Genomic DNA, 13922 nt, shown 5'->3' with positions numbered 1-13922 from the left:
CCAGAGCTGGTGAAGAACTGGGAGTAGAAAGTGAGGAGGAGAGGGTTGAAGTTTCTTGGCATCACAGCATCCTTCCAGATACCCAAGGAGGGTTCTTGGGGCTCCTGTTATCACAGAGGAAGTAGTTTTCTCATGTATTAGCATATTTCTGGCAGTATAGTTTACAGATGGTCTTTTCGAAGATCAAAAAGTACATAAGCAGACCTCAAAAGGTGTCAGTTTAAATGGGAGAAAAGGTGATTGGTGTCTCGTAGGGCTGCGCTGAGAAAAGTTACGTGAGCAGAACAGTGGGGCAATGGGAACACGATGGAGGAGGGAATAAAAGCAGTAGCTGCAATAGTGCAGAACAAGGCCGAACTGCTTTGCTCTCATGTAAGATGGCACTGTGGCTTTCTTTATTTGGCGTCTTCCTGGAAGTCATTCCTGGGTATTAGTCATTGTTTTTGGTGTGGGTGGGCCCTCTGCAATTGTCTAAACAGAAATAATACCTCTGCACCAAATGGTTTACCATCTAAGTTTACAGTCTTTGTGACAAGCTCATCCAGAAGAGGTGATGATCCCTATTAAAGAATGAACAGAAGTAGAAATAGAACTTACAGCATTCTCCCCCGCCCCCAAAATGCTATTTTGGATCTGCGGTCAGCAGCTTGCAGTTGTTTTTTTTTTTTTTCACAAAGAAAAGCAATCGTCTGCATAGTGCAACTAGTAGCTGGGAGTGAACTCTTCCTACTTGGTGGGTTTCCAGTACCATCCATCCACACTGGGAATCGTACCATGCTTAGATTTTAACTGTGTGCTGAAAGCCCACACACAGGAATTTTCCTGTTCAAGTCAAAACCAATGCATTTATTTGCTGAAGGGTTTTATAGACTATGGAATCAGGACTATAGAGTATTTAAAGCTTGTTCTAACTTAGAGAACTAGGCCTTAGTGGGATGATGAAAGATGTGAAGGGAGGAAGCCTCCTGTGCTTCCTTGAAGTAATTTAAGAGCCAGGAACATGTGAGCAACTCTCTGCTAAGAATTTAAAATCTATTCCTATTCTGCCCCATTGTTTGCTTCAGGAGTCAGTACAACACATCTTTTTGAGCAAGACTGCAATAAACCTCAGGCAGATCTTGAATCTCGTGAACAAACAAGCTTATCAAAGGGTTTAGTAAATGGCCGATAAAATACAAAGTATGAAATTTTTGTTTTCTTTTCAGGAATAATCAAGCTTGGGAGGTGGAATCCCCTCCCTCTCAGTTATGTGACTGATGCACCAGATGCGACAGTAGCCGACATGCTACAAGATGTCTATCATGTTGTGACGTTGAAAATCCAATTACAAAGGTGGGTGTTTCTGAACATCTGTCCTTCTCTAGTCTCTGAGCTGCTCTGTCGATTACAGTGTTACTACAGAGATTAGCACATCCTGTCTTCATTAATTTCTGGTCTTTTGATGAAATGAAAAGAAAAATGAAGAGAAGGGTGGGTCACTGGCAGCTTTTTGGTTCATGTTCCGACTGATTTTGTATGTTTTCTGAAGTAGCAATATGGTAGCAGAGAGGGGAGGGGCAGAAACGCAATCAAGTAAAGATATGGGGCCTTTAAAGGCAGACCTGTCCACAATCCCTAATTTAATGGATTCTTGAGGACTTATTGTATCAAAAAAATAAACTCCTTGCCTTTTTCCAGGGGCTGCATTGTGAGAAGCCAGGTCTTCTACTGGCAGTTGCTGAGATGGGGAGGAGGGGAGCTTTTTGACTTTCCTTTTTTCTCCAGTGGTCTTCCCAGTGAAGAGGCGAGAAGATGAGGAAGGGATGTGTTACTGCAGCTCCATTTGGCGTTTGGAAAATATTTTCCTTCCCTGAATGCTAGTTCTTATTAGCAAAGCAAAAGCTCCTGACACTTTTATACTTACTTGCCCTCCCTTCCCCCCCTCCCACTTTTCTCCCCCTTTCTCTCTATTGGCCTTCAAAAGAGTCCTCAAATAGTTACTGATGTCTGTGTCAGGAATTGCAGCAGGTCCCTGGCAGTGCATGGCATACCCTAGACCTGCTGGTAAGCCTACATTGCACAGTCTGCTGTAGCTCTATGGCCAGGACATGTCAGAGGAAAGATGCAAAAATAACAGACAGCCTGGAATAATTTGCCCACAATTCTTTGAAGCTTGACTTGAACAGAAGAGGGTTCCATTGGGACGTGTGTGTGTGTGTCCTTTGGTGACAGGTACATACCCTCCAACTGCTCAGTTCAGTTTGGAATTTGGAAGTAGTTGGTGCCTCGCTGACGTTAACCTCCCAAACAGCAACATTTCTTTCCTGTTATATCTCTGATGGGGCTTGGGGTTTCCAATTCCCACTAACAGGCCCTTCTTTGGTTTTATATACTGTTATCATTTCTCAACTAGACTGCATCTCTGCAGCATAGTTGTAAAAGAGCATCTAGAGCCTGTAGCTGCTATAAAACTGGAGTGCAGTAACTCATCTCCTCAGAAGTATGAGCTACCAGGAGTCCATCTAGCCTATTGTCACGTCTGTATTACCAGAGGGTATCAGCCCAAGATCAAGGTCTCATTCTTTATCTTCAAAGTGCTTGAATGCCTGGATGCCATGTAAATAAAAGATAGCCCGTGACTTTGAGATAAAGATGATCATTGACTACTTGAACTCCTCAAGCACAACTGAACTTTCAACTCTGAGGGTAAAGCCAGGCTGCATAGGCAGAAGGCAGAATCACCTCAGAGGTTGATTGGAGAGCACGCATTACATCTCTCAGGCATGAATGGCAATGACAAGCTTCTCCCAACTTTCTGATGTGCTTCTTGGGTCTGTCCCCATGTATGTAGACACAGGCCATAAGCTTGTTAAATTAAAAGAGGCACAAGTCACATGAAGGCAAAAGCTTCACTACATATGCAATTCTTGTAGAAGGAAAGTGAGAATGAACTACATGTGACAGATGTTGGGCATATGGCTTAATGTGTTTCTGAAAGGCTCTCGGATACTTTAGCGATGAGGGCAGTATAAGAACCTGTATAAAATGAAATCCATTTTTCAAAGCCTTGCCTCCACACGATGAGGGCCCTTACTGTTTAGGAATTCTGTTAGTGGCAGTGTGGCATATATGTTTATTTTTCTATCCCAGCAGGAGTATCTTTCTGTCTGGAGAGGATGGCTTTATCCAGCCATTTCTGGGGATTGCTTTACGCAGTTTCTTTGCTCTCCAGCAGGCCCCAGAGGGAATGGTTATGCACATATATAATACCATAGTAGGATTAGCTGCTATTCCTGCCATGTACTGTCATTCTTTTAGTTGAACTACGCGTCTTCTGGGTGTCAGGCTTGGTGGGGAGGGGAAAGAGGGGAGAAACACCTTGATGGGCTGGCTAAGCAGAAAACTCCAAGGTTGTGCTCGCTGCCTAAAGGTCTATAGCACTTGTACACAAAGAGTAAGCATCTGTGAAGGTGATGTTTCTATCTACTTTTTGCTTTCTGTTTTAACAGTTGTTCAAAGTTGGAAGACTTGCCAGCAGAGCAGTGGAACCATGCCACAGTTCGCAATGCCTTAAAGGAACTGCTCAAAGAGATGAATCAGAGCACATTAGCCAAAGAATGCCCTCTCTCACAGGTCAGTGTTTTTAACAGGCTTAGGGAAAGCCAGATTTACAAGATCTAAACCTCATATTTGTTCAGTAAAGGGCTTAGACTAAACAATTCCATAAATACGGAATCAATTTCTTGTTTTCTTTAGAAAGGAGAAATTCTAATTAGTATGAAAAAGAGTATCTTTATACCGTGTTTTCTTAGTGGGTTGCCAGGTGGAAATTATGAATGAATTGGTTGGTTTTTATCCTGCTGTTCAGAGAGATGTAAATTCTTTATTTAGATCTTTATGTCAACGTTTTGCAATAGGACTAATGATCCTCAAATGCAAGATTTGAGTGGCTTTTTCCCACTAGCAGAGGCCTGCCTCCCCCACTAACCCACAGGTAGCTCTCATCAGCCTCCAACTATGATAAAAAGTATGCTGTTTTAACAGTTGTGCCCCAATTTCTAGGAAACAGCAACAAAAAATGTATATGTAATTATGTTAAAAAAAGAACAAAAACTCAGTCTCATTCTCCATGACTGCTTTATAAACGGCAGTGATGTCGTGTCTAAGACACGAAGACACAGGTTCCTACAGATATCATGAGCTCTATTTGTACTTCAGATTGTCATAATGAGAGATTTATAAAATTTTCATGACTGAGTCCTCCTTGCTTCTCGGAAAAAACAGAAAAACACTTCAGCACCCAGACGAAGTAGCTTTGCGAGGATTGAAAAATACATTGCCTTCTAAAAACTTTATTAGAATCATAGGTTAATCTGTCGATTGTATCTTTAAAAAGTCAAAACATCAGTAATCCCTGCTTACTAAAAATCCGTTGCTTTGCTAGCCCGTATCCAACATTTTTTCTCCTGTGGTTGCCTGTCTTGCATTGCACTGTACGCTCATCCTGCAATTCATGAGCCAAAGTCTCCGTGAACCAAGAGAATTCTTTCTATGTATAACCAGCACAAAATTGCCTCACTGCATTATGATTACAACTCCAGGGAAAGTGCAGAGGTGAGATACAGAGCAGAATTTAAGTCTTTGCAATTAGTAGGAATCACGTTCCTCATCTTCCTTAGCCATGTGGGGTGTGCAGGACTAACAGGAACGGAAAGCCTGTGTAAAGAAAAGCCATGTAACTTGCCTTATTTACTAAAGGGGTAGCAGTGACTCTAGATATGCACAGAGCGTAAGTGCGTTGAATACGAAAGTATTTTCCTTTTCACACAGTTTAAGTGTAATTTCTTTAAATAGAATTATCTGTGGAATCTGGTCAGCTAATGATGATTGCAGCATATGGTTGTCTCTGCCCAGTCTTCTTCAATATCCAGTATAACTAAACTATGCATCATTTCATATGCAGAATTCATTTGTTGTCTGGGTCTTTTTCCTCCCGCTTCAGTTTCAAAGCCTAGCAGGTGGAAATGCTGCAGTTGGTTTACTCCTCCTATAGCCTCAGCCTGAAATATATTTACAAAATTACTGATGGCAGAACTGTAGCAGCAAAAATCCTTGCCCCAGTATTTATTTAGTGGACAAAGCTAAAAGGAGATCCTTCTGTAGAAAATTGAGCTTGCTTACTTTCGAGCACAGGTTTAAGTAGCCTTGAGTAGTGACTAACCCTTGAACTGGAACTGCAAGAATGCAGCTTGTATTATTATTATTATTATTATTATTATTATTATTATTATTGCAATAAAAAGTTTCAGTCTCTTTTGTTTTGGCTCACAAAATGCAGAAGATACAATGGAAGGTTGTATAGGAGCTGTCTATTACCATCATCTGAATACGCCTCTAATACAATTCCTTCTCCCAAATCAGTTTTAAAAAAATATCGTGCCAAATGTGAAATGTCATTACAACCCTCTTGTGGTTAATATATTATTGACAGCAGCAAATTGCAGAGTGATCTCACAGGAGTCCAACTGCAGAGTAAATGCTGCTGTTTATTAATGTGTTCACAGTGCCTCAAGTACAGAAGTGGAGAGGGGCAGCGCGGGGAGCTCTCGCTCCCACCAGCGACGGTGCTCCGTCTCTGGTTCTCGGTGCCCGAGCTCTCCATGCAGCCCAGATGGGGATTCTGATTGCCACTAATGGGAAATGTAATCATTCACTTTGATTTAAAATTGTTCTGTTTTTTTCTGCTAGATGTATTATGTGGCTGCAGCTTAGCTACCCTTAGCATACGGCTCCTGTTCAAACAAATAAATCCCAGTTAACCAAGCTGGGGGAAAGGAGGGTAGGTGGGGGGAGTGTGTATGGTAGAAAGAAATCCAATTATTTCAGCATTTCCATCTTTGCATAGAGACCTCTGTCTTTCCTGTATATTGTATAACTCATTTCAGCACTGACCATGCGTTTTGTCTCCTTGTTGGGGCAAGATTTCTTGGAATGTGAGCACGTCCCATATTTTTCTCCTTGAACTTACTGCACCGGATTTTCTTTGTGTGGGTATTTCTTAGCTCCTGGTCTAAGTAGTTTTCATTCCACACGGCTGTTATGGTCACACACATACCAAACGTATCTGCTACTTCATATAATCTATTCCTTCCTTAAGGATTTTCCCAGGAATAATATGCATTATTTAGAAATTTGCAATTAGTCAGTGGGTTTTTCTGCCAGTCTCTTCTGAATGGGTATTTCCTTTCTGCAGACTTATCAAGATTCCTGGCAGAAATACCCCTAGGGTTCCTTTACATTTAATAGTGAGGATATGTAGTTTGAAAGTTGTTATGGTTCTTTCCCCTGCTCTGCTGTCAAGCAGTTGAAGAGAATCTGTCCTGGGATTTTTCACCAATGATTGATTTACTGTTTGATATTACTATTTAGTTTAAGCATTGCTTTCTCAAATAAAGTTTAATGGGTTAATATATTCTGTGATATTTAATAGCTCTACAATTTCAGTAATGTCGACTTGTTGTAGAGCTAGAGGATTTGGTGGAGGGGGGAAAAAAAGGGAAAACCCAAATTGTTATGTAGACAGAGCTAAACAATTGCCCCACCCTTCCTTAGTGACTGGAAATTTAAGTAAAGTAACACTAAAAAACCCCAAGTTATCTCAGCTCAACTTTGTTCAAAATCCTTCCTTAGCAAAGGCTATCTCCATGTTAGGCTTTCAGAATACTATTGCTTGTTAAAATGACTGAGAGCAAGGGAGGATTTACGGGGAGGGAATTGCTGCTGACTGCCACAATGCTAGGTTTATGTCTCAAAATATTGATTTTAATTAGAAAATTGAATCTCAGTTTTAGAAATTGAAGCTGCTACTTAAAAAGGCTCTTACTTCATAGCCTTCAGACTCTACTGCAGTGCGCTGTAGCAGCCTTCGAGTGGAAAAGTTGAAGTGAAAAGGCAGAAGAGCCTCTTTACTGAAAGTGAAATTACCTGTTGAAGACTGAAACTAGTCTGCACCACCCAGTTATGTTAAGTCTCTCAGTTTGCTCACATTTTTTAAGTCCCCAAAACTCAGGAGTTCAGGAACAGCTGGAGTCCTGTGATATTGAAGTGAATTGGGTAGAAGGCTGGATAAATCTGGAAGAGGGAGGGGATGTTTTTGCTTTTAAAGCATTGTTAAAATTGAGTAAGCCAATGTGTAAGCCTTGTAGCTTTCCAGAGATGGCCAAGATCCCATTTTGCACAAAAGCCTTCAGGAGCCGGTGAGCCAGAGCTTGAACCTATGGTAAATAGCTTGTTCGAGCTGTGAGATCATCCTCACTGTCTCATCTCCGTGCAGAAAGGTCATACAATGTGCCAGGGCTTTTCCTGAGCTTTGATGTAAGTGAGGAAGGAGGGCATAAGGAAAATGTGATTTCTGGAGAAGGTGCATTGGCTCCCATGTGTTAGTGGTGTTAGATTGCATTTCCTTGCTGGAAATGTACACATGGTGGGAATGATTTGACCCTGGAAGAGTTCAGAGGGGGGAAGAGGAAAGCAAAATGTTGTTAAAAAGATGCCTCCTCTATAGAATGGATAAAGGGAGGGGAAAAAAATAGAAAGGAAGAACTACCAGTAACCAGGCTCTTTCCCACCCTATGGGCAGAAGCATCCCAGATATAAAGTATCATTTTTATGGGTATCAGGTGCTGCAAAACAGCTCTGCACCTCTCTGCTTCAGTTGGCTTGTACTGAGTTGCTTAGAGGGAATTCTCAAAGAGTAGAGAGGGGTGGTGGTTAAGCAAGTGATATTTCAGTTTTGTTGAGCGCTTTTGTGGTTTTTGGCTGTTCTGTATTGTAGTATGCGTAGTTCCCTTCGCTCTGAATGGCACTGTTAATTTCTCTTTTGGGTGATTTTTCACACAAGGGCTAATCACACGTTTCTATAAATTATATTAATTTAACTTATTTGCCTAACTGCTGTTCTGCAGCGAGTAGCACGGATGTTCTCCGATTCTTGGCTGTGTGGTCTTGCTGCATTTGGAAGCAGAACAGAGACATCTGAAAAGCATTATTTGGATTATGCATGCTGGAGCATCTAATCTTACCTTTAGGATCTGGTTCCTAAATTATGCTTGTTCTCACCCGGGTGCAGTGAGCATGTGTTCCCCAGCATGGCACCGCATGTTGTTATGCAACTAAAGTTTAGATATTGTAATATCACAAATACAAAGTAAAGTAGAACTGTCCCCCCAGCCTGAGCTGCAGGTCTCAGCCTAGGTTTGTACTACATCTTTTTTGCATTATTATGCAAAATAATAATTATTATTTTATAATTTTAATCATGGCTGGGAATATAGAATGGAGAATAAAACCAAATTTTTGTACTCATCAGACACTTCTTTTGGTTTTAAAGTCACAAATGGTTGATCATTGTGCACTCACATGTCATTCACTTTCCCTGGAAAAGATTTCTAATTGTGCAAGATATTTTAAAACACTTTTTGTCTTTCTTTCTATACTTTCAGAGTATGATTTCATCCATTGTAAATAGCACATACTATGCCAATGTGTCAGCAACCAAGTGCCAGGAGTTTGGGAGATGGTACAAAAAGTACAAGAAGATTAAAGGTAAATTGATTTTTTTTGTGACTTTCCAAGTTCTTGAACTTCTGCTGACAGTTTGAGATTATTTGCTTTAAGTAAAAGTGATAATAAGCTATAATAATATTAGTGAATTTGTCTACAAAGAGGGCACAGTCAAAGCGCATTTGAAATTAAATCTGATACTTTACAAACAAGGCTGGCATGAAAACACAGGCCACTTAAAACATGCTTAAAATATCCTATTTAGCTGTGCTGAAAGATCAACTGTGTTTTGAATTAAGCTAAAACGTTTTGGAAAAAAAATGTTCTAGTATCTCAGGATTTAAAAGTTAAATTGCTGTGTTACCTTAGTTGCATTTTACTCATGAAAGCTAAAAAACTGCCTTTCTAAGTTACATGTGCCCTTGCTCTCTGTTTTCAATACCGCAAAGTGTACTGGCATTCCTACCATGTTTTATCATGTGGAATCTGGATACCAGTAGAAGATTTAATACCTGATTGTTAGGAGACATTGCTAAATAACAAGGTTCTGCACCCAGTGAAGTTAAGATGAAAATAGCCCATTGTTTGTATTTTTTCTACAATAAACTTGTATTAGTTGGTTAGCAGTGAATGCCTGAGGCAGTAAAATTATTCTATGTAAGTTCATCCCACTCTCACGACTGAAATGTCTGATCACCTTCTAATAGTACACAAAGTGATGTGACAAGCATCCGTTGTGTAGTTTGTTCTTTTATTCATCCTTTCCTTTGGGAAGAGACTTGTGTGTGTACTGGACCATTTGTTTTCGTAGGTTTTTTATTTTAAATCACATATATGCTTTGAGCAGGAGTTTGGGCATAGTCAAAAGCTTTTCCACAATACCAACTGGCTCCTCTCTCCCCAGATGTCCATCAGCCTTGGAGATTAGCTTTACCCTGTGATAGGTTTTTTCGTAGTTTTTCTCTCTGTTACACCACGGAAGGGAAGATTCATTGTCTGAAAGAAGACATAGGCTATTTTTGTTGTTTCTGTCTGTGATCCTTTCAGTGGCCAGGAAAATCATAACAGGATTCACAAGCATTATGCAGAAATAGGGTAATGTCCTGTCCTTCTTGAGAAGCCATTGTATTTTTAGCCACATGAAGATTAGCATCTTTCAAAAAGAGTCTGCTGTCTTTTTCTTTTACAAGGCTGGCATACATGAGCTATGAAAGGTTGCTTGTTGAGTTTCCATAGGACAGACTAGAAATCTGCATAATAATACCATAAAGAGTCTGCTGCTTGAGTTAGGAACACATGACAAAAAATTGCATAAAATATCAGAACGAATTTTGAGGCATCTGGTTTTCCTCTGCACGTCTGGCTTGTGCAGAGTATACCTGTAAGACGCTCAGGCCTGGGCAGTGCAGTGATTAGATTTTCACTAGGGGAAAAAAAAGACGACTGTTTTATGGTAAAACTATTTGTGTCTGGAAGGAAGATTGTTCAGGCAGAAGTGGGTTAACAATGCAGATGAGGAAATGGAGGTGTTGCTTTTCACCTACTAAAATGATTTAGGCTTGAAGTAAAAATGTTGATTGGACATTTTAGTACATGGTTACCCTCGTGCCAAATAAACTGGATAGTTTCTTCTCTTTCTAAATGATGGCCATTGTGTGACACAGAAGTGTTTCTTTTGTCCAAATGGTATCTCTTAATAAAAGATTTTTATTCAAAGTGCTCTAACATAGCCTCTTGGTTAAAAAACAATCAAAGGAATCAAACAGCTTCAAGGTCATCACCATTCACTTTTACTTGCCGTTCTAGGAGAACAGAGACAGGCTTTTTTTTTTCCCCTCCTTCTTTTTTCCAAACTGGGCAAGGGTGCTAGTTGCAGAGGCACTGGAAGCCCTTAACTGTAGTGTTCTTAACTGTAGAGATGCCACTACAGCTTCTGAGTGTTTCTAGCACACTGCTGTCTTCCACTTTCTTCCATTCTTAGAGCATTGAATTCTTTAAGCTCTTACTTTTTTTACTTAGTAAGTGCACAGTTAAATTGTTCAATGCAGTAAAAGCAGAATGAGACCTCAATCAAGAGGTCAAGGATCCAAACCTGAAGAGTTTGCGAGATAACTCTGTATCTGTGCTATTCAAAGAGACACAGCCAGTCGTTGCTGTTTGGAAGTGTATGTGTGTGTTAGTAGGAGGAGAAAAAGGAAGGTTAAGGTATGTGTGAAGTAAACACAAGCTGCTATAAAGCAGTTCAAGTAGTGTTGATTCATCAACCACATGAGTGGGAGAGAAAACAAAGAGTCTATGGCAGGTACAGTGGTGCATGGAGAATAAACAGCCATGCAACTTCAGGGCAGTAATCTAAACGCCCTGGAAACAGGAGGACTTCTGCACTTTGGGTGGTTTCAATTTCTCATCATCTCTGTTTTCATGACGTTTTGTTTCTTTTCTGTAGCCAGGTATTCCTACAGGACAGCTCAGTTAGTATGCGAAATCGATGACTTGAGTTACATGCTTCAGTCATCACATACTCCTTTAATAATAATTAAAAAAAAAGGACTTAAATTTTCCATGAAGGTGGATTAATGATGCAGCAATTCATTTTTCGGGTTGTAATCTGGATAGATTAGGTAAAACTACAATTTAGAGTCTTTGGGACCAGCACCCATATCCATGTGTAACTCTAGAGGTGGTTATTAGAAAGTAAAAGCAAAAAACAATTCACATGAGCTGTGGTAAACGCAAAATAGGAAGGGGCTTCAAAATAACTTTATTGACGTTGCAAACTAAATGCAGCCTACAGTGTTAAATGTGTTTCCTATTATCTGCTAATGTCTGTTTTAATAAAACAGTGGGAACTAAATGGTTGCTTCTTAATCAAAACCATGATTTCCTAAACATAAGCTATGTGATTCTGTTACAAATTGCCACATACAGATCTCCTAGGTCAAACTTTTTTTGTTTCTCATAGAAATAAATAAACAGTAAAATAATTATACACTCTGGAAGATCAAAGTAATTACAACTGAAGCCAGGCAAAAATAAAAAGTTCTCTGGAGAAAAAAAAAAAGAAAAGCATCAGGTTGCCAAGTATATAGTTAATGTTTAAATAAATATAAGAAAGTGAACAATCAATAATTTGATATCATTAGCAACAGATGTAAAAGCTGTACACAAATGGAATTGTATCAAATCTCAAGTAAACATTCTCAGTGTGCATTCTGTTGAACTCACCGAAAAGACAGCTAAACTATTTATGCTTGTAATTTAAAAAAAGTTTTCAGTTAGTTCAGCTCAGCATGGTAATTTTGTCTTGTGTCAAGACGATGCTAGAATAAAATTCTGCTTGAATTTTTTCTACCACCCTGCCCCAGCCCCTTAAGGTTTTAAGACATTCACAGTTTACTCAGCGGCACGAGAGTTAGTATACAGACAGATTTGGGAATTGGCGGGGGTGAGGATGGAGGCTTTTTGTCTCCTCCTGGCTCTGAGCCTACCCCTTGGGATACGTGCGAGGACATGAGTAAGTTTATAACAGGATGTCCACTCTTTCCAGTCTCCTTGGGATACAAGTATATATTTGAAGGAGAGCTTGTATTAACACAGTTCTAATGGAAAATGTACAGTAGTTGGGAAACAAAAAGCTTACAGTTCTTCTGTGAACTTTCTCTTCCCCTCATGGATGTCTGTAATTATTTGGAGTGGTAATTAAGCTATCTAGTTTGTATTGTAATTTTGTTCAGAATATGCACTGTGAATGAATTTAATATTACTATGTGAAGCCTTTTTTTAATTATTTTTATTTACTTTTTTATTTTTCTTTTTTTATTTTTTCTTCTTTTATTTACTACTTTTTTCTTCTTTTTGAGGATTGCAAGGTGTTTTAGTACACAGTTGTGCATACATGATGGGGTTTAAGTGTTTTTAAACCTACTTGAATGAAGAATCAGAGTTCCTCCTTTTTAATAAAGGTTACATATTAATTGATGACAACTATACAGCAATGGCTTAGTCCAGTGGATCTCAAACTGTCTTTCTCCTGCTCAGTCCCACGGGGATGCTCCTCTCAATCTGAGAACCGCTCGTCTGGTTTCTCTAGATGCTGAACTTGCTGAAGCTGAGAGAAGGGATTCAATGTTGTTGAAATTCAGGATTTGGATAATTGTGTAGAAAGCTTGCATTGATACTTAATTTGATTAACAAATAGATACACAAAAATACAACTTTTTAAAAAACTATATACATATATAAAAGTAACTATATATATAAAAAACTATATATATATGGAGAGAAGTATTTCAGAACTTTGCCATGCAACTCAGATCGCTGTCAAGGGATAAAACTTGTACCAGTTACCTACTCGTTGCCCAGTGTTTTGGGTTCGTAGCATTTTGAATATTTTTTAGCTCTATTTCTCAATAGATATTTCACTTCCAAGTACCATGCTTTCTATTTTTATGAGGAGGACTATCACTGTATCAAAATTCTTTCACAACTGAAACTCTTAACTGGTGTGAATTTTTTCTTTTTGCCTGATGACACAACTTAGCTCGGTGGGAGGAAGTTAGGAAGGCAGAGGGGAGAAGTAAATACATTGTGAACTTAAAAATAAAAAGACATGTTTTCTTTGTCTGTGTATTAAGAACATTTCATCTTTGCTCCTGCCATCAGTGGCTGTAAAAATATAGCTTTCTGTGGATGTGAGTTTTGAGGCTGTGGCTGTCTCAAAGTTTTTGTGGAATGATGAGACTTTTCAGTTTAAAGGAGGAGGGCTCAGTTATTTCTATTTCAACAGATCAGGAATGTAAGAAAAAGCTTTCGTAGCTTCCTTAAATTGAGAATCTGCTTTGGCTGCTCTTTGATTTTTCCAATATTACTGATTTGTTGTTTGTGTGCTGTTTTATTCTTCAAAGTACGTTTGCTTACTTCCCATAACGGATAGAGCAATCTGTTTTTCTGATAATGTGTTCTAGAGGCTGTTGTAGGTTGAGAGAGGTTAGAAAGAGGATTCAGAAGGGCTCCCAGCTTTCTTATTTCCAGGCTGAAGGAACCTAGGATTGCGGCACCGTGATAATGCCAGTCTGAGTCTGGGGAAAATTATCATTATGTGCTTTGAGGAATAGTTTTTAATTGTTCCTCTGAAGCAGATGTTGTGGAAGCCTCATGAAAAGGCACACCAGATCTTTCCCAAGCAGTGTTTTTGATTTTAGAATTGTCCTATTTATTAATACATGCGTGTGTATATCTCTCTCTCTATGTAAATAGAGGGGTTTATATGTATGTATGTATATGTATGCATATATAGATCTTGACCTTTTGCCTTTTTAACTAACAGATTTAAGCAGAAATGTTAAGTTTTTTAAGAAGAGATCATTTCATGTCTTGTTTGG

General features: G+C 39.2%; 1 protein-coding gene across 1 annotated transcript in view; it reads left to right on the top strand.

Moving 5' to 3' along the window:
* The window catches only part of SATB2 (SATB homeobox 2), a 133686-nt gene that overhangs the window by 55152 nt on the left and 64612 nt on the right, over positions 1-13922 (top strand). Inside the window, exons 4-6 of the mRNA XM_050899841.1 lie at positions 1206-1332; positions 3489-3612; positions 8481-8583. Of these exons, the coding sequence (XP_050755798.1) occupies positions 1206-1332; positions 3489-3612; positions 8481-8583 (354 nt within the window). The remainder of the gene's footprint in view (positions 1-1205; positions 1333-3488; positions 3613-8480; positions 8584-13922) is intronic.

The sequence above is a fragment of the Gymnogyps californianus genome, chromosome 7 (assembly GCF_018139145.2).
Source record: "Gymnogyps californianus isolate 813 chromosome 7, ASM1813914v2, whole genome shotgun sequence".
Taxonomy (NCBI): Eukaryota; Metazoa; Chordata; class Aves; order Accipitriformes; family Cathartidae; genus Gymnogyps; species Gymnogyps californianus.
The sequence above is the reverse complement of the archived record's forward strand: the minus strand, read 5'-3'. Positions and strand labels throughout refer to the sequence as shown.